At 45.0% G+C, this 18,952-nt stretch overlaps 3 protein-coding genes across 3 annotated transcripts; 2 read left to right on the top strand and 1 right to left on the bottom strand.

Moving 5' to 3' along the window:
* Positions 1 to 37: 37 nt before the first annotated feature.
* Positions 38 to 2,355, bottom strand: josd2 (Josephin domain containing 2). The gene is made up of 5 exons (XM_062465902.1): positions 2,142 to 2,355; positions 1,836 to 1,964; positions 1,624 to 1,749; positions 1,116 to 1,310; positions 38 to 818 (listed from the first exon to the last, which is right to left on the bottom strand). Exons 1-5 carry the CDS (start codon positions 2,279 to 2,281, stop codon positions 707 to 709), a joined length of 702 nt encoding a protein of 233 aa, XP_062321886.1. The 5' UTR covers positions 2,282 to 2,355; the 3' UTR covers positions 38 to 706.
* Positions 2,356 to 3,178: 823 nt separating this feature from the next.
* ube2s (ubiquitin-conjugating enzyme E2S) lies at positions 3,179 to 6,623 on the top strand. The gene is made up of 4 exons (XM_062465903.1): positions 3,179 to 3,622; positions 4,274 to 4,421; positions 4,548 to 4,738; positions 4,935 to 6,623. Exons 1-4 carry the CDS (start codon positions 3,620 to 3,622, stop codon positions 5,283 to 5,285), a joined length of 693 nt encoding a protein of 230 aa, XP_062321887.1. The 5' UTR covers positions 3,179 to 3,619; the 3' UTR covers positions 5,286 to 6,623.
* A 1,092-nt stretch (positions 6,624 to 7,715) lies between these two features.
* On the top strand, positions 7,716 to 17,799 carry LOC134023571 (protein shisa-7). Its single transcript, XM_062465777.1, has 6 exons — positions 7,716 to 8,675; positions 11,484 to 13,880; positions 14,162 to 14,316; positions 15,412 to 15,477; positions 15,725 to 15,910; positions 16,204 to 17,799. The coding sequence occupies exons 2-6, from the start codon at positions 13,132 to 13,134 to the stop codon at positions 17,190 to 17,192; spliced, it is 2,145 nt and encodes a 714-aa protein (XP_062321761.1). The 5' UTR covers positions 7,716 to 8,675; positions 11,484 to 13,131; the 3' UTR covers positions 17,193 to 17,799.
* The last annotated feature ends 1,153 nt before the right edge of the window (positions 17,800 to 18,952 follow it).

The following is an 18,952-nucleotide window of genomic DNA, read 5'->3' as shown; positions in this document are numbered from 1 at the left end:
TACAATAAAAAAAAAACGTGGTTTAATATAAATATCATTAATTTATTATTATTTTTGTATCCACTGAGTCGATGAGTTTGCGTGTGTGTGTCTGGGCATGCATACTTGCATTTGTGTAGAAAGGGCTCCCATTCACTACAGATATGCATAGATTGATGAAGAGACAACCATGGAACAAGGACGTGAAAGATATTACATTTAGTCATTTACCATACTAGCCCTCTCGCAGGCTCCTCTGTATGGGTGAAGACAGTTCTAGAAGGTCTACCAAAACAGTGCATAGATGTGTTAGAACATGGGAGAGTTTTAGAGAGAGGGGGAAAAAGATAGAGAGGGAAAGAGAGAGAGAGGGGGGGGGAGATGACAGACAAAACCGCAGCAGTGAAGATAAAAGTAGAACAGCAAAACCAGTCAAATAATTCCACTGCTTCATTTGGAAGAAAGCTCTCTTCCACTGCAGTTCTCTTTGTGATGTCAAGTATTTTAGTGTTTGGAAAAGTATGTGAGTGTGTGTGTAGTGTGTGTGTGTCATTGTGTGTGTGATCATGAACTCACACATCTTAACAACTCGTAGTGCATTCCCTGAAAGATTTTTCTTTTGAGAAGCATCCCAGCATACAGCATTGTTTAAAAAAAAATGCTGTATTTTCCAGAGCAGGAGGTTTGAAGTCCATGCTGCGTGAAGGAATGTCCTGCCCTGAAGGGCTCACTTCTTCGGCTCCTCGGAGTTCAGCCACGTTCCATCTTCTTCCACCTCCCTTCGGACCACAAGCAGCATCTCGCCCACGTCCTGAGAAAGTTGTTCACTTAGAAACGCACTGAGAGCAAAATACAGAGTGGGGAAGAAAAGAGGAGAGAGGGAGGACTGAGAATGCATTTAAAAGGGAGCAGTGCAAACAACGACTTTGAGGTAAGCCTCATGTGACTGGTCTAGCGGCATGACTCAGTCGATGAGACACGAGTTCTGTAAGGACTAAAGAACAACACTACAACTGTCTCAACTGAAGTCCAGTTCAGTTTATATTGGGCAATTAATTTCATCCGTACAAGTTCGGGAAGAACGGATAGAGATCACTGAATGCCCTCCAACCCTTCTGTTCCCAGCCTGTCCTCACCGAAGTTCTGCCTCATTCCCAATGCAGATAGGACTCTTCAGTTTGGAGTCCAGGTTGTAGTACTGTCCGTTGACCTGGCGCACCGCCAACCAGTGTCGCCTCCGGAGAGGAAGAGACACTAATCCAAGAGACACGCGCGATGGAACGTTCAGGATGAAACCGTGGACTTTGGAAACACAAAGGTTCTGTACAGCCCTAAAAGAGGAGTGAGTTAGTGAGGCAGGGTGAGGATGATGACAGAATGGTATTTTATGGGGTTTACAGAGGTGATGCTGCAATCTGTGAATGTGACCTTAGGTGGTTTATACATTTAGTCATTTAGCAGACGCTCTTATCCAGAGCGATTTACAGTAAGTACAGGGACATTCCCCCGAGGCAAGTAAGGTGAAGTGCCTTGCCCAAGGACACAACGTCATTTTTTGGCACAGCCGGGAATCGAACTGGCAACCTTCTGATTACTAGCCCGATTCCCTCACCGCTCAGCCACCTGACTCCTGTTTGGTTTTACCTGCGTTTGTCCCACCACACAGCAGCCAACTCTCTGCTCTGTAACGCAGCCATTATAACGTTTACATCATAGTTCCCTGTTCCTAGCATTGAACGGTGAGGATTCACAACACATTGTGGAGCTAACCTGCAGAAGAGGGGAGAGGAACGTGGTGAGAACATGCTCCACTCGTGTTTGTGATGCCAACAGTCGTGTACAACGTGCGGCCTTACCGCTTGCAGATGTCATCGGCTGACTCCTTAGTGAACACTCGCTCCTGGAGGACGTTGTTCAGAGCATGAATAGCGCACAACTCCAGTTTCTGCTTCTCATGAAATACTTCTCCTTCGCTCATAATAACTCTAGTGAATAATCATTCAAACAAACAAACAAAACACACGCACGGTCAGTGAAAACTAACGTTAGCTGTACTTTTGACCACAGTAGAATATGTTCTAATTTGTCAAATTCTTTATTTAAAACGATTACTTGAACTTATCATTACTTAGCTTGAAAAGCCAGGCTAACCATTCGCTTACCCCGATGCTGATGGAAGTTCAACGCTGTACAATAGCCGTATAATACAGTATATGTGGGTCAGTAATATATTCACTGTCTCTACTCCACGACAAACTACATTAAAACATGTACTTATTCCACAGATTAATATACTATGCATGAACTTGCTGACGAAGCGATTTGACTCTTGTGAAGAATATGCTCGATTCCTCAGTAAAAACGAGAAACAGGAAGCAATGCTGTTGTTGTTGTGCAGCTGCCATGCACATAGCCACGCCCCCGCTCGCTACTGCGTTGTTTTTGTCCACGCTGAACTCAAACAACCAATAAACACAGACTGTGATGAGATCTCAAAATCTTTTTTCAATTCCTTGCATAAGCCTACTACGTCGACATTTAAGATTTAAATGTAGCATTCATTTAAACTGACAGCGTTTTAACAAAACACACGTGTAAAAAAAAATCTGATAATTTCGTGGACGTAGTGACAGACAGCAGTATTAAAGCGCACTCCAGTGGTGACAACTTGATACTGCAGGGGCCGCGGTCTAGACATTATGGATGAGATGTGATCAACTTTCCACCCATAAATTGTGCAACAAAAAAAGGACACAATGTATTTATGACTCAATTGTCTAACTGCATAAAAAAAATTAAGGTTTCATGCAATTCATTTAAATTAAAAGTTGTTCTACCTAGCAGCTGATTGCTTAATAAGTGGAGAAACTATTTGTGTGTGTGTGTGACAGTTTCTCCACACTGGGGGATACAAAAATCTATTCAGCTCAATGTAGTTGACGGGTATCTTACTATTGTCAGTACTTTCTGGGGTATTAATCTATTCAGCGGATTGTATTTATTCCTGCCTCTCTCACTCTCTCCTATTTTACTAAATTTCCAAGTCCCTTATCTCATTTACTTGTCCCTGACCTACCTTAAAATATACCGATGCACATAATCCCTACACACGTATACATGCACACAAACACAAAAGGGGCAGGCTGTGTGGCCTGCGTTATTCAAACGCACCTATGGTTTTAGAGTGTTCTCTACATCGTCGACGTTAGATGGCTGGTGAGGCTGCCAACTATGAGATTCACAGGAATTCCTGACCAGTGATTGGTCAGGTCGGTTGGGTCCTCTTACACGATTGGTCGAGGCAGTATTTCGAGTATCGTATTTTTGTTCCTGTGTCAACGAAAAGGCTAAACGGAGAACAGAGAAAAGCTGGCAAGCTAGCATTGCAAACAAACGAAAAGTCACTGTGACACTGGACGATTACCGTAGTTTGCTCTGCACACATCGGACCTGACATTTTCATTTAAAAAATACCAAGTTTGTTTTTAAATCAGCATCTTGTGCCTCCTGCGACTGTCTGAGTTTGTTAGCCAAGTTGCTAACGGTGAAGCCTTTGAACATTTCTACCAGCTAACTAAGCTAACCTGCCAGCTTGATCGCCGACCCGAAATAGTCCAGCTGGCTGAAACGTTTTGAAGACATGGTAAGCTTTCGAGATTTTGACTCGCTATATACATGTTCTTAATGTACCAGTTAAATATTAACTCATCCAAAGACTGTAGCTAGCTATTATACGACGTCGCTAGTGCCGCTAATTGAGTCTGTCGTTGGTTTAGCTAGCTAAGCATAGCCGTCTTAGCGTACGTGTTGCTAGCCAAGGCTCATTTAGCTAGCTACCGCTAGCTAGCAAGCTATGGCCTTATCTTCGGCGAAGTCTACTAGTCTGTTTCAGATTTTTAGGATGTTGTAACCTTAAATTGACAAGAATGGCTGGCTAGGGAAAAATATAGCGATAGTCGGCCATATATTTAGACACTTCTATTTCATAGTGCTAGCTTATCTAGTTTTTTACATCCACGTCTTACTAGCGTATGTGGCCATATCAGTTAGCTATGATCCTCGATTAAATACTGGCTGTTGGGGCTAAAAAAGATGGTCTAGTTTGCAAGCTAGCGAATATACAAGCACCCCTAACTTAAATTGGCCATCAAACTATCTACATAACTAGATGGACAGTAACAGTCCCCTGCTTCTAACGTGTGGAAGTAAGGGTTCAAACACCAGCGTTTGGAATGTGGGTTAAACGGAAGAAATGCAATTATTAGGTTAGCTAACCGTTTTAATTCCTTTGCAGAACTCCAATGTGGAGAACTTGCCTCCTCAGGTTCTGCGTCTGGTATATAAAGAGGTTTCTGCGTTAGCAGCAGACCCCCCTGAGGGTATTAAGATATACCCCAGTGAAGAGGACATCACAGAATTGCACACAGCCATTGAAGGACCAGGTAACTAAACAATGCTATTCTGTCTGGAATATTTACATAGATTCACTTGAATTTGGAGTAATAAAAACATGCAATTCTTTCAATTTATGAAATGTCTTCCATGTTTTCTTCTTTTTTTTTTCCCAGAGGGAACTCCATTTGCTGGGGGTATTTTTCGTATGCGCCTCGTCTTGGGGAAGGATTTTCCTGCTGTGCCACCCAAAGGTTACTTCCTCACTAAGATTTTCCACCCCAATGTGGGACACAAAGGAGAGATCTGCGTCAACGTGTTGAAGAGAGACTGGAGGGCAGAGCTTGGCCTCAGACATGTATTACTTGTAAGCAACACCTCCTCACGCTTGCTTTTGGTTACTGTACGTTAGTCTTTTGAACGCAGCAAATATGTTGGACGAATGACAATTTGTTAGCTAAAGAATTTGTTTGCTAAAAAGCTAATACTTTTTTTCTATTCTACTCCCCCCTCCTCCTTCTCTCCCCTCATTCTCCTCCTCCCCGCCCCTCCTCCTCTTTCAGACCATCAAGTGCCTCCTGATCCATCCTAACCCAGAGTCTGCTCTGAATGAGGAGGCAGGGCGTCTCCTACTGGAGGACTATGCAGAATATGCGTCCCGTGCTCGCCTGCTCACGGAGATCCACGCCATGGGATGCCCCGGGGGCACCTCGGGGGCCCCTCAGGACCCCCCCGACGGACCACAGCCAAAGAAGCATGCAGGCGACCCCACTAAGAGGGCAGCGGGAGCGGGGATGGCTCCCGCTGCAGCCCTGGGTAACGGAGCCAACGCAAACAGCACAAGCAGCAGTAGCAATAGTAATGTAGTGGGAAAAAAGAAAACGGATAAAAAGCGTGCTTTGAGGCGACTTTAATGATTTAGATGCATTCTGTGTGTAAATATAAATATTGAAGTGTGCAGATAATGTTTTTGTTTTGTTCCACTTCCCTGATTCTTTCTATCCCCATGGTTGTACTGTCCGTTTTGTACTCATTGCATATTATGTACCTGATTTTTCCTCGATACCATATGTTCCCTTCTGACCCTATGCTAGCGGAGAAGTCGGAGGGTCATGAAACCGTATTGCCATGACTTTGTAACCTTTCATAGCCTTTACATACACACCACTATTGAAAATGTCTGGCATCCAGCTGCAAAAAGGGTTTTTATTGCCCAAAGTGTTTGCTGGCGTATTATAAAAACTATCCCTCCTTCTCAACTTGGTTCCTTTTGCTGTGACAGTACTGTGTATTGTCTAGTCAGCCTCCTGTTGGGAACCTGGGCTCGTTCATAATGTTTTGCTATATCCGATTTCAAATACCTCAATCAAAACAAGATAGTCATGTTGTTTTAGAAGTGTGAGTGTAAGATTATGCAGCTGGTTTGGTCTATTTGACTCTCCAAAGCAGGATTCATAGCCAAAATTCAATTTGTTTTGAACAAAGCAAGTACAAGCTTAATTTACTGTTCAGTATGTCCTGTCTTCATGGAATAAAAATGCAGTTATTTCATCCTTTTAGAAATGTAGCTGGCTTGTGTATAGGTCTGTATTATAGACTTGTGAAAATGCTCTTAGGTCAAGTGGAAAAAAAACCCCATTCAGTTATTTTAATGAGTTTGACAGGGACCTGAAGTAATCTAATTGTGGTCTGTCTCATTTTCTCTCCCCTGTCTATTTGACAAATATTTGTACTTTTTTGGTCCAGTATTTTCAATAGTGGTTTAGAGTATGCTTATATTCAGCTGTCTAGGTGTGTGGATGAGGATGTAGATGGATTGCTATAGAGGAATAGGCTACAGTGCTGGATTGGGTATACAGTATCTAGAAGATTAGCTGTATCAATCCATGCAATTTAGTTTGGTGATTGAATCACGATACCCTCTCAGTTCTATGGCTCTATACAACAGCTACCCTGTTCTCATCAGATGGATACAGCAGCATATTTCTCTATAGGGAAAACTCCACAGATTTGATAGAATTGATCTCCCCACCTAGTGCTTTACTTTGGCATGGTTTCCTTGGCACCCTTTCTTCCTCAGTTCTGAATGCATGTTGGGGCCTACATTTCCCAGGGAAACATTCTCAAGCACTGTCTTCAGCTGAGGTTGAAGCAACAGGTGCCTTGGAAAACCAAGTCATCGTTCAGACGTGTGGATGGGTATTTTTGTGTCCATTTAAGTTATTTAAATTAATAAAAATTGAGATATCGAATTGTGTTATCAGTCTCTGAATTTCTGAGTATGGTGAAGATTTGACTTAGAATCTAGCACAAACAGGTCACCACCGGAGAGTCGGAACATGCCACTGTAACGCACGTGTTTACGTCATCTTATGGTGAAGATACAGCTAATCTCGAAGGGCATACGTTTACATTTAGTCATTTAGCAGACGCTCTTATCCAGAGCGACTTACAGTAAGTACAGGGACATTCCCCCGAGGCAAGTAGGGTGAAGTGCCTTGCCCAAGGACACAACGTCATTTGACACGGCCGGGAATCGAACTGGCAACCTTCAGATTACTAGCCCGACTCCCTCACCGCTCAGCCACCTGACTCCTGATGCATATGTGCCCCCTACCCCTAGTACAGGCTACCAACCTGCACCAGGTCCACTGAAATGTGCGGCAGAATTTCATTCGACTTTCATTTGCCTCGCTGCAATAAGCATCAGCCTCTCACCTGTGTGGAAATAGAAAGCTGCTATGCACATAATTATAAGGGCCTCAGGCACCTGGGGTCTGGACTGGCTGTGACACCTCCATGATACCTCTTTTAGAAATGTGTTCAGCCATGCCCCCTCCCAGTCCCCCCTTTATCCTTGCCTGTCACAGGGTCCACCTGGAATCAATTGCATTGATGGTCAGCCATTTATTTCTAGATTTTGCACAGCAGGGTGGCAGCAACACGTTTTGGTGCATTCAGATCACTGATGCAAACTTGTAGCCTGTAGCAGGCATATAGCAGGATAACAGCTTGTGTATGTGCGCGGATAATTCAATAGCCCTATGTTTTGTCCAGTGAAATTGTCTTTTTTAATGAGAATTATCCACAAAACAGATCAATAGCAATATGCACAAAACGTCTCACATTTGAAACGCATCATTGAATTATTCGCGTTGGTTGATTGACAGATTTTCTGACACTCCGTGTCGATCCTGACGATTGCGCGAGTCTTCTCCCAACTCCCCCACCCGCTTTCATCGCTTTCATAATTGTCACCAACATAATGACACAGTTGCTGTGGCAACTGGTGCCCCCCTCCCCTCTCTCTCTCCTTTCAGCTTTGGGCTATACAGTTTCCATCCACGAGATGATGGGGAAAGAACGTTATAAGGAAGCAGATAGAACATTACCACGGATCCTCGATTTAGCAATTTGCATCCTTGTCATCTGGAAGATTATCACATTTGCATGAAGTCCTCTGACAGCCATGCGACACTTTGCTTTCAGCACCTGTGTGCAATATGTAAGTTTCAGTGTACCCAACCGTTGGCATCCACTCTAATTTTTGGCTCGTCTTCATAATCGTTATTTATTGAGTTGATATCGAGCATCGAAAAGCGTGGAATTAAACTCTCATCAGCATCGGTTTAAGACCTGACCAATGAACGCACACTCCTTCGTGGCGGACCTCGACGAGACCAGTCGCTCAAATCTAGGCTGTGTAGCCTATATTCCAGTTTGAAATAAAGGCATTCAGCGCCGCGCAAGAATGAAAACGTCTGAAGGAAATAATTGAATTTTTACAATAAGTAAAATTACCCAACAGTTAAACGTTAAATGTTTCTTTTTTATATGGACCTACCGATTTTATCCTAGTGAGTGGGCGATACCTTGTAGCCTATTGAACTACATAACTGTGCAACACATGGATTTTATGCACAAAATGTGTGGCGAACATAATTTTTAACCTCGAAAAGTAAGAATATTGCTGCAGCAGAATCCATTGTCAACCCGACTCTACAAGGCTGTTTTGCTTTCATTTAGCTTAATTGAAGAAGAAATAAGTGGGATAATACCTTATTTTGATTCCTTCAAGCCTGTCGACGGTGCTGGAACGTCGTTAGAGAACAAACAACTTCAACTTTCAGCCTATAAACCACAAGTTTGCTAATTTCAGGATGTGTATCATTTTTTTACATTCATCATACTATTCAGCCTAACAACAAACCAGGCTGTTTTTTCATCTGAAAATCAGAGATAGGCTACAGTGCGCACGCTCTTTTCGACTGTTCTTCAGTATCAACTCCCGGAGCAACACGCAGGTAAGGCACGACACAATATTCACCTTTTATGTAGAATTATGTTTAACATCTGCCCAAATGATTGCATATTGTGTCTGGTATTCTTGTACACACATGAACGATTTAGTTCTATTATACGATGTACTGCTACAAAGTTAGACAATATAATGATCATTTGCCTAATTGTTGAGGCAATAGATCCACACACAATTTGATTTAGGCTGCGCCATAACCGTTAGTGAAAAGGCAAGACATAAGACAAAGTCCATTGACACAGTTTTTACAGGTTAGGCAGGAGACAATTGACAACACACACCCGACGCAGCCAGTCAGTGAAGACTACACACTCCGGTGCCGATACACCCACACACTCTCTGGTACACACGCAGGCAGTAGGTGATACATGCAAGTCATACCCGAGACCCACATGCCTCTGTGCTTGCTGCGGATTACCTACAAGTTTTTAATGCAAACATACACAAACCTACAAAATAGTGATGAAGATACAGAGATTCAGTCAAAGATACACATTTCATTGCGCAGTTATGAGAATAACAGAATAAAGCCTGCTGTAAGATATACCACGTCCACCTCTGCCAGTCACTAATTGGCGGTGCTGTTGTGCACAGTGCTGGTATTTCAACCTGATATTTGATTGACTCTTGACATTATGCAATTTATTGATCAGATGAGGAAAAGCAAGGCAGGGGGTATTTTCTATCTCCACACCCTCATCCTTTCAAACTGGTAGGCGTCAGTATTGGTCTCTGCTTTGATGTATGCAGCATTGGATTGCCTGTGTATTACTCTGAAACACAGAAGTTAACAGGCAGTTCCTTCTGTTGCTGCAGGCAATGATAAGTGGGCATGTGCGTAGTATGAAACGATCGTCTTCTGAATGAGTGCTAGGAAGTTAAACTGCGTATCATCTCGTAACTGCAGGGATGCATCAAGATGGTCTGTGCAATATTGAGTTATTTGCCATTCACCTATCGTTCCCATTCATTTTCGCCCTGCATCTCTCCCTCCTGTTCAGTATGTGTGACGGCCTTCGCTCTGCCCCCTCTCCTCGACTGCAGTGCTTCACCATGCAGGACGAGACAAAACCACAGGGATAAAACCCTTTAAAACCCCGTTCTTAAATAGGATCTAACATGACAGGTATGAGTAACAGGCTGTAGTGTACAGGTAAAAGCTTTGTGGATGAGTAGCGTTTAAAAGCAGTTCAAGATTCCCTGGTAGACTCGAGGTGTTGGCTGGCTGGTTAGCTGAGTGTGTGAGTGAGTGGAATCATAGGAAGTGGAGATGAGACACGGGCGGTCTGCACAAACAGAAGACATCGCAGTGTCAAAAGGGGGGGGGGGGGGGAGAGGACGAGGACGAGAAGTTTGAGATGTGCTTTGGTTAATGGGTGTAGATTGGACTCTACCTCATTTTTCTCTCTCTTCCTCTCTCACACACAGACAGAGCTGCAGTGCTATTCTGAGAGAGTTAGCTGCCTCAGCCCACGCACGGTATCTGAGAAAGAGAGAGAAGGGCAGAATGAGGGAGATGGGAGAGAGGAGGAGAGAGCAGGAGAAATAAAAGGAATGAAGGAGAGAGACCGAGTTCAGAGAAGCTTGGGATGCCTGTAGAGCGAACTGTAGTCACACACTCACTCACACACTCACACACACACACACACACCCACACACACGCACACACACACACACATGCAAATGCCCACACACAAACACACAATGCACACATACACAAACAAATACACACACACGCGCACACACACACACTACAGTAGCTGCTTCAAACAGCTGCTTCGAAACTGTTTGCCGTGCATATCCTCCAACTGATACAAATTCAAAATGTCTTATTTCATGATGGTTATGTTTTTCTTGTGTAATATTGTCTAGGTTGTGCATTTTTTGGTCTGTATGGTGGTAGTGTTTGTGTGCTGTGCTATGTTGTGTTGGGTTGGTAAGTGCTGGGAGAAATGTACTTGATTTTCTGCCACCCACACGCCGCCCTCCCACTCACGATCGTCTCTGTTTCTATACCTCTGGCTCTTCTCCTCCCCACCATCTCTCTTCTCATTTAAATCCCTACCCTACATTTATCCCCCTGCTCTCTCTCTCTGTCTCTCTCTCTCTCTCTCTCTCTCTCTCTCTCTCTCTCTCTCTCTCTCTCTCTCTCTCTCTCTCTCCCTCTCTCTCTCGTCTTTTCAGGAGCTTGTGTTCCTGCAAAAGGCACAGGCACACTCAATAAACACACATCACACAATTAATTACGCACACTTATTCGCAGTACTTCTGATTACACTAAAGACCTTATGGATAGTTTGTTCTTCGTCAAGAATTGAAACTGAATAAGAGAAATCTATAGGCTGGAAAATATTTGCTATGCCACCTTCTTTTAAAACTATGTTCAACTGCCTTTGTGTATATGTGGGTGTGTGTATGTGTGTGTGTGTGTGTGTGTGTGTGTATGTGTGTATGTGTGTGCTTGAGTATGCACAGGGGACTTGATTAGTAATTGCTTTAGGTTGTTAGATTGCACAGGTGTTTTAATTTTAGTATCGGTGTGAGTGATCGTGAACACAGAACATCCCCTTCCTTATTGAATGGGAGTCAGGTGGCTGAGCGGTTAGGGAATCGGGCTAGTAATCTGAAGGTTGCCAGTTCGATTCCTGGCTGTGCAAAAAAATTACATTGTGTCCTTGGGCAAGGCACTTCACCCTACTTGCCTCGGGGGAATGTCCCTGTACTTACTGTAAGTCGCTCTGGATAAGAGCGTCTGCTAAATGACTAAATGTAAATGAAGTCATTTGTGTTCCAGGAGATTTCGACAGCAGCCAAAACCTTCCAGCCCCGAATCCCCTTTGTCCACATCCAAACACAAACCAGGACAGCAATATTCTGCTGAAGACTCCTCGGACCGCTGAAAGCCGCAGTCTTGTGTGGTTCATTGTTTTCCTTCACTGAACTTTTCTGTGAGTGTTAAAGGAACATTGCACTGAAACAAGTGGAGCCATCAGCAGTTTCCTGCATCCTATCCCCCCGTCCGTGCCTACGTGCTCAGCGACAGAGAGGGACATTTTTGATAATTGTATGTAATTATAATTTGTGTGGGAGACAGATCTGCCTCTGTCTATTATCACCAATGACCTCCAACACAATAACTTCAGAAATTTACATATTTCTCTAGAAAAATGCTCTTTTCTCTCAGCATCGGAAACAGATCAGGAATAATTTCACGTATTGAAGGGATAGGCTCAGAGCAGCCATGAGCTGCACAGTCCTCTTTCATTGAAATGACACATAGTTGAATCATTATCAAAGGCTTTTGTATCTACATTTAGATACGGAATATACATGATACCCTGTCCATGCTGACATAATAACTTTGTTTTTAGCTAATCTATTTGAAATCTATATTTGACAAACAGTTTTATATTTACCACTCATTTGCAGTGTATGCCATCTTGTAACGCTAAATGTAGGCCAGTGGTGGGACTGTCTTCATCCCAATCAGAGGAACAGCAAGTGCCAGGCAAGTGCCTATACATATTAGATTAGACTATAAAACATTTAGGTTTAAAAGTGGTAGATGCGGTTAATCCCCCAGAGCTGTTTAGAAGAGAGGGTTTACGTTTACAGAAGAACATTTAGATTCAGACCAATGTCACATTAGAATCTAACATTTGCCGTCTTGTTGTTTACAGTGCATTACATACAAGGAGGCCATATTGGATTTGCATAGAGATTTTGATACTTTTTCAAACACGACTTGCCTGCAGGTTAATACTAAGTGCCAACTTTGAATCTTTCAAGAGACAAAATTAAGCAGTTGATCGGGGGACAGAAGAACAGTTTACATTTAACCACGACTCTTGCTTGTGGTTTTGACATATTGTGACAGGCTGTTACAAGTGCCAAAGGAGACGTATAAGACTGTTTCCTTAACGTTCCTCTTGCCATCATCTGACAAGGTTTACATGGATATAGAGCCACACCATGAACATGCAGATATATGGACATCTTGCATTTATGGTTCACCCTACACAGTTATGTTTACAAGCTCAAGTCCTTCTGAGTGCTGTACGGTCTAATAGTTTTTGTTTATCACAAGATTTCAACAAGAAGTGAAATTATCAGAATAATTTACTTTTCTTTTAGGTAACCAATGTAAAATACCTCTTGTCAATGATGGTTGACACTTATAACCTTATGTTAGTGGAGTTAATCCTTTTATCTTAATTAAATATTTCCACTGATCTTTTTAACTGATTTCATACAGCACAAATTCAAAGAAAACCAATTAGAATACATTACTAACTTAAGATAGTCGCAATGTATTCCAAACAGTTCATAGCAACCAGCTAAATACTTCAGACGGCGTTGTCGTGGTTATATTGGAAAAACGGATACAACGTTGTGACTACGTTGAGTCAACAACAGAAAATAGAGCTCTTAGTCATGTAAAGATGACGCCCACTAACAACCTCAGTATCCTGGCCGTCTCCTTCCTCTCCCTCCTCGCTGCCCCCCTCCTCTCCACCGTAGGGATCTCCCCCCCTCTAACCACTGCTTCTCTTAACGGTGAGTCTCATGACCGGCCCCAGACCGCCCCCAGCCCCCCCCTCCTCCTCCTGGCTATTCATGCCAACCTCCGGGCGGCTTCTCCCCAGGGCAAGGCCCCTAGGAAACTCTTAGGGGCCCAAGAGAGAGCTTTGGAGACCCCTCTCAGACCCCTGGCCCAGGTCATGTTTCCTAAGAACGTGACGGCCGAAGGGGCCCTGGCTCCCCCTCTCGGAGCCGCACAGGTGGCCCCCCCGCCCCGTAAGCTGATGAAAGTGGACGCGTGCCGTGGTTACTATGACGTGATGGGCCAGTTTGACAACCCCTTCAACTGCTCCAAGGACACGTTCGTCTACTGCTGTGGCACCTGCCACTATCGCTTCTGCTGTCCTGACCAGAACCAGCGCCTGGAGCAGGGCAGCTGTAAGAACTACGACTCTCCCGATTGGGCCAAAACCCAGGCTCCAGGCCTGTCCAATTCGGACGACGACGAGGGCTCGGACCCCGGCTTCGACCCTCTGAAGCAGCAGAGTCACAACACAGGTTTTGTGATTGGCGGTGTGGTGGTGTTCATGGTGGCCGTCGCCGTGGGGATTAAGGTGGTGTTCAACAAAGTGCAGCAGGAGGCCCACAACAGGGAGCTCAACATGCCCAGGTGAGAAGACAGCCCTGACTGACTTACCGACCGACTGGCTGACTGTCCGCCTAACTTACCAACTGACTGACTGACTTATTGACTGCGTAACTTACCAACTGACTGACTGACTGACTGCCTAACTTACCAACTGACTGACTGACTGCCTAACTTACCAACTGACTGACTGACTTATTGACTGACTGCCTGCCTGTCAAACGGACTAATTCATTCCCTCATTCATTTTCTCCCCCAGAATTTTCAAGCTGTTTTCTCTCTCCTCTGTGTCTTGTTTTCCTCAGAGCCCTGGTGGACATGCTGCGGCACCAGTCCAGTCCAGTGCAGCAGGACGAGAGGAACAACAGCGTGGCCCTGGCCTCTGGGGACGGGCAGGGGACGCTGGGTAGACCCCCTAAGAACCTCTACGCCCCTGGCCTACCCAGCAAGGACAACAGACGTGAGACGCCACCAGCGCATGTTGGAAACACATCTAAATACACACGTATCCTTAACACGAGACTTTGATATAAGCATTGTAGATATATTAGAGGAAGGGAGGTCAGCTTTGATATAAGCATTGTAGATATATTAGAGGAAGGGAGGTCAGCTTTGATATAAGCATTGTAGATATATTAGAGGAAGGGAGGTCAGCTTTGATATAAGCATTGTAGATATATTAGAGGAAGGGAGGTCAGCTTTGATATAAGCATTGTAGATATATTAGAGGAAGGGAGGTCAGCTTTGATATAAGCATTGTAGATATATTAGAGGAAGGGAGGTCAGCTTTGATATAAGCATTGCAGATATATTAGAGGAAGGGAGGTCAGCTTTGATATAAGCATTGCAGATATATTAGAGGAAGGGAGGTCAGCTTTGATATAAGCATTGTAGATATATTAGAGGAAGGGAGGTCAGCTTTGATATAAGCATTGTAGATATATTAGAGGAAGGGAGGTCAGCTTTGATATAAGCATTGTAGATATATTAGAGGAAGGGAGGTCAGCTTTGATATAAGCATTGTAGATATATTAGAGGAAGGGAGGTCAGCTTTGATATAAGCATTGTAGATATATTAGAGGAAGGGAGGTCAGCTTTGATATAAGCATTGTAGATATATTAGAGGAAGGGAGGTCAGCTTTGATATAAGCATTGTAGATATATTAGAGGAAGGGAGGTCAGCTTTGATATAAGCATTGTAGATATATTAGAGGAAGGGAGGTCAGCTTTGATATAAGCATTGTAGATATATTAGAGGAAGGGAGGTCAGCTTTGATATAAGCATTGTAGATATATTAGAGGAAGGGAGGTCAGCTTTGATATAAGCATTGTAGATATATTAGAGGAAGGGAGGTCAGTTTTGATATAAGCATTGTAGATATATTAGAGGAAGGGAGGTCAGCTTTGATATAAGCATTGTAGATATATTAGAGGAAGGGAGGTCAGCTTTGATATAAGCAATGTAAACATACCATTGACCCGGAAACTGCCGACAGCACATGCTAGGCTGTACGTGCTGTCGGTCTCCAGCTGATGACTGCCTCTTGTTTTGCAGTGGGGAATTTGCAACACAATTTCATCCACTCGTCAGGTTCCAGTCCCAAACACACAGCGACCATCGGTAAGGCAGCTGGTGAAGTTCACGCTCTGTACGACACACGATGCAAACACAGCTGCTCTCAATATCTGTTAGATTCACCTCACCACGGTGACATAAAGGTGCACTTGTTCGTGTAAAACGCCGATGATTTTACATTTCACTTGACGTTTATGTAACAGCCGTGTTGTTGTTGATTGCGGTACTGTCACTCTATTCACATCGCGGAGTGAAATCGCTCAGCATTCTTCTTCTCGTTATTCCATTAAAGAGCGCACCCCTCGTATGAACAACGCTCAGCTGGCGACCGGAGGCACCCTCCTGTCCAGCAAACACAACAACACCAAGAGCCAGCCTGCTTTCCATCACTCGCTCCACAACCTGGCTCAGCTGCCCCCGTCCTACGAGAGCGCCACCAAGCCCGAGCTCAACAGATACTCCTCGCTGAAGCGTCTGGGTGAGTCTCCCCCGCCCCTTCGCCCATCACAAACCAATTCAAGGCAATGGAGTCAGGTGGCTGAGCGGTGAGGGAATCGGGCTAGTAATCTGAAGGTTGCCAGTACGATTCCCGGCCGTGCCAAATGACGTTGTGTCCTTGGGCAAGGCACTTCACCCTACTTGCCTCGGGGGGAATGTCCCTGCACTTACTGTAAGTCGCTCTGGATAAGAGCGTCTGCTAAATGACTAAATGTAAATGCCTTAATCATAAGCTATGCGACTAATGCCTATAACGGTTCCTTTTGATTCCAGAGAAAGGTGGACTCGACGAGTATTCCTCCGGCTACTGCACCACCAAGCGTCGCCCCCACACAGCCCAGCCCGCCCTCCAGTCATCCCAGCACCACCTTCACTGGGGCGGAGATTACACCCTGAGTGGAAGGGGCACCCTCCCCCGCCATGCTGCTCGTCCCTGGATCCAGCCCACCGGCATGCCCACCTCCCCAACCCCCAACCCCTACCCCCTGGACCCCCCGGAGCCCCAGTACAACCCCAACTACGAGACCCTCTCCAAGAGAAAGGTCAAGTCCCAGGATCAGCTCCTGAACATGGGCGACGTCCCTGGCAACACAGGGACCCTCTCCAGGCTCTCCAAAAACCAACAGCACCAGTACTACAAAGCTATGGCTGCCGCCAACAAGAACTCCAACACGCAAACCTTGACGCGCAAGACCCAAGATAGAATGCTCATGTCCCCGGACCATCTAGAGGAGAGGATGGGAGTGGTCGGGGGGATGGGGGTTGGGGGGATGGGGGTCGGGGGGATGGGGGTCGGGGGGATGGGGGCTGGAGGCATGGGAGGGGTGACGGATCCGTATGCCCATGGAGGAGGCGGCATGGTGCCCACCCTGCCCCGGCTCACCCCCCAGCAGAAGGCTCAGTCTCAGCAGAATGTGTGTGCCACTCCCTCCCTCGACAGGCACCACATGATCAAGATGAACTCTCACCCCACGTCCGGCAGGGAGCAAGAGAGGAGCACGGGCATGACGGGGCACATGAGCGGGGGCATGGGCTGGGCGGGAGAGGCACCGGGCACGGGGGTCGTCATGGGAACAGGGACGTTAACAGGGACGTTAGGGGGGCACAGGGACAGGAGGATGGCTTTTGCTTCGAAGAGGCAGAACACTATTGAGCAGTTACACTTTATACCAGGAGGGGGCGGCGGAGGGGGTGGGGGGAGTGGGAGTGGGAGTGGTAGTCAGGGGATCAGGACAGGGAGTAAGAATGAGGTGACAGTGTGAGGTGTGCTGCCAGATGTCGAATTTGCCCTTGACCACAGATCCAGGAACGGATTTCCATGTCCCAATCCTACCATCAACCAGTCGGAGATTTTGAATGTTTTTTTCTTATTTGTCTCACTGTATCCGTGGTTAGGGGCAAATTCGACCTGATTAGTAGAAAAGGGGGCATTTAGACTAGTGTTCAGGGAGTACAGCCAATACGAATTAGGTGTTTACTGAGAGTCAAAAGAAACTGTAAATATGAGACATAAAGTATAAAAGTTAAAAAATCAACAAGCAAACATAATTTTGCTGTTTAGAGTAGTTTAGCGGTATGGACTATTCCTGCCATTTTATATATGTGATATATCAGCCATATTTCCTACCAGAATTTGCCATATTGCCGTATACATTGGTGCCATAATTGATAACGAAAAGAAGGATCTAAAAGGTAACAGGACCGACTAACAAAACTGGTTTTGGTCTAGTCCTTGTTTTTTTTATAGTACATGTTTCAGAAAATCTACTTTGGAGCCATATTAGATAGGGAACAAGAAGAGAATTAACCACAATATAAATGAAAGCAAAAAGAGGAAATGGCAGTGACTCGAAGGAACAAGGCATGCTTGCGGAATGTCGTATTGATGCCACTGTAAGCTATCCAGCATTGGACCCTCCACATTTTCAAACGTCTACCTAAATCATTGCCAATGACGATTCACAGCACAGACACCCCCCCCCCCCCTTCCCCCCCATGGAGGGCTTAATGATGCAGCTGAGATGGCATGGAGGCAGGCTGATCGAGGCAGGGTGACACACAGGGTGGCATCTAAACCAGCCTCATCCTGACACAGGAAAGCAAAGCTGCTGTTTGGCACTTCCTACCAAGTGAAAAGAATGAATGAACACTCTAGGAGGTGGGCGCTGCTCAGAGAGTTTCGTTCTCTGACGACAGGGCTTTAACAAGCCTGACACCATCACCAGGTGAAGCTCATTCTCAGAGGAACCCCAACAGCCAATCATCTGCTCAGGATGCTAAGCTGTCCCTATGTCCTCACATCCTTTGGAAGGAGGGGGCGGGGGGGGGGGGGGGAGTTGCCTCTAGACTGTCTATGACCACTATGGGTTTGTGAGGGAAAGCTGATCTTAGATTTGTGCCAAAGGGCAATTTCTTCCTCAAGCTCTCCTACCCCAACTGAAAATCAGGACTTTATTGTAAAAACACATTTCTTTTTCATTGAGCACAAATTAATAGATCACGATGCACAAGTTGCACTTGCTGTCCCTCAAAGCCATCAATGGACCTTCAAAGAAAATACCACTGAGAAAACTTAGTCCGACAATCACCGTTTTATTCCAGAAAAACTGACACAAGCCAATGACATTTTCTAACGATAATACAAATGATTGGCTTCAGAGCAAGCCAAAGTGTGTGTATCCAAGTGTTGGACTGCACCAGGGAAATGACCCACTCCGTGAGGGTGGTTCACATGGTCAAGAGCCATCCACTGTGGTGGTCAGCGGTAACATGATGTGCTGGGTTGGACAAACGTCCTGTGAGGAAGACCTTGCTGTATCATAGCAACGCACTTCAGCCATTTTCTATGGATGAAAATATCATAAATAATAATGCTTATCAATACTAAGGGCTATCCTATCCTATACAGTATGTAACATCTGTGGTTCATATAATACAATATCTTAACAGTTTCTCTTGATTTTTGTGTTGATATTGTCACTGTATTTAACGTGCTATAGATACCAAGCGTTTGACATGTTAA

Source organism: Osmerus eperlanus, chromosome 7, assembly GCF_963692335.1.
Source record: "Osmerus eperlanus chromosome 7, fOsmEpe2.1, whole genome shotgun sequence".
Lineage (NCBI taxonomy): Eukaryota > Metazoa > Chordata > Actinopteri > Osmeriformes > Osmeridae > Osmerus > Osmerus eperlanus.
Note: the sequence above shows the minus strand (reverse complement) of the source record. Positions and strands in the feature narration are given on the sequence as shown.

What these genes read in the sequence shown, in the direction of transcription:
- LOC134023571 (XM_062465777.1), top strand. Translation starts at nt 13,132, where the DNA reads ATGACGCCCACTAACAACCTCAGTATCCTGGCCGTCTCCTTCCTCTCC. An exon ending in ACCCAGCAAGGACAACAGAC is followed by an intron (nt 14,317 to 15,411) that starts GTGAGACGCCAC and finishes CTTGTTTTGCAG; the next exon opens with TGGGGAATTTGCAACACAAT. An exon ending in CAAACACACAGCGACCATCG is followed by an intron (nt 15,478 to 15,724) that starts GTAAGGCAGCTG and finishes ATTCCATTAAAG; the next exon opens with AGCGCACCCCTCGTATGAAC.
- ube2s (XM_062465903.1), top strand. An exon ending in CACAGCCATTGAAGGACCAG is followed by an intron (nt 4,422 to 4,547) that starts GTAACTAAACAA and finishes TTTTTTTCCCAG; the next exon opens with AGGGAACTCCATTTGCTGGG. An exon ending in GCCTCAGACATGTATTACTT is followed by an intron (nt 4,739 to 4,934) that starts GTAAGCAACACC and finishes CTCCTCTTTCAG; the next exon opens with ACCATCAAGTGCCTCCTGAT.
- josd2 (XM_062465902.1), bottom strand. Translation starts at nt 2,281, where the DNA reads ATGCATAGTATATTAATCTGTGGAATAAGTACATGTTTTAATGTAGTT. An exon ending in GCCGATGACATCTGCAAGCG is followed by an intron (nt 1,750 to 1,835) that starts GTAAGGCCGCAC and finishes CCTCTTCTGCAG; the next exon opens with GTTAGCTCCACAATGTGTTG. An exon ending in GGGAATGAGGCAGAACTTCG is followed by an intron (nt 819 to 1,115) that starts GTGAGGACAGGC and finishes TTTTGCTCTCAG; the next exon opens with TGCGTTTCTAAGTGAACAAC.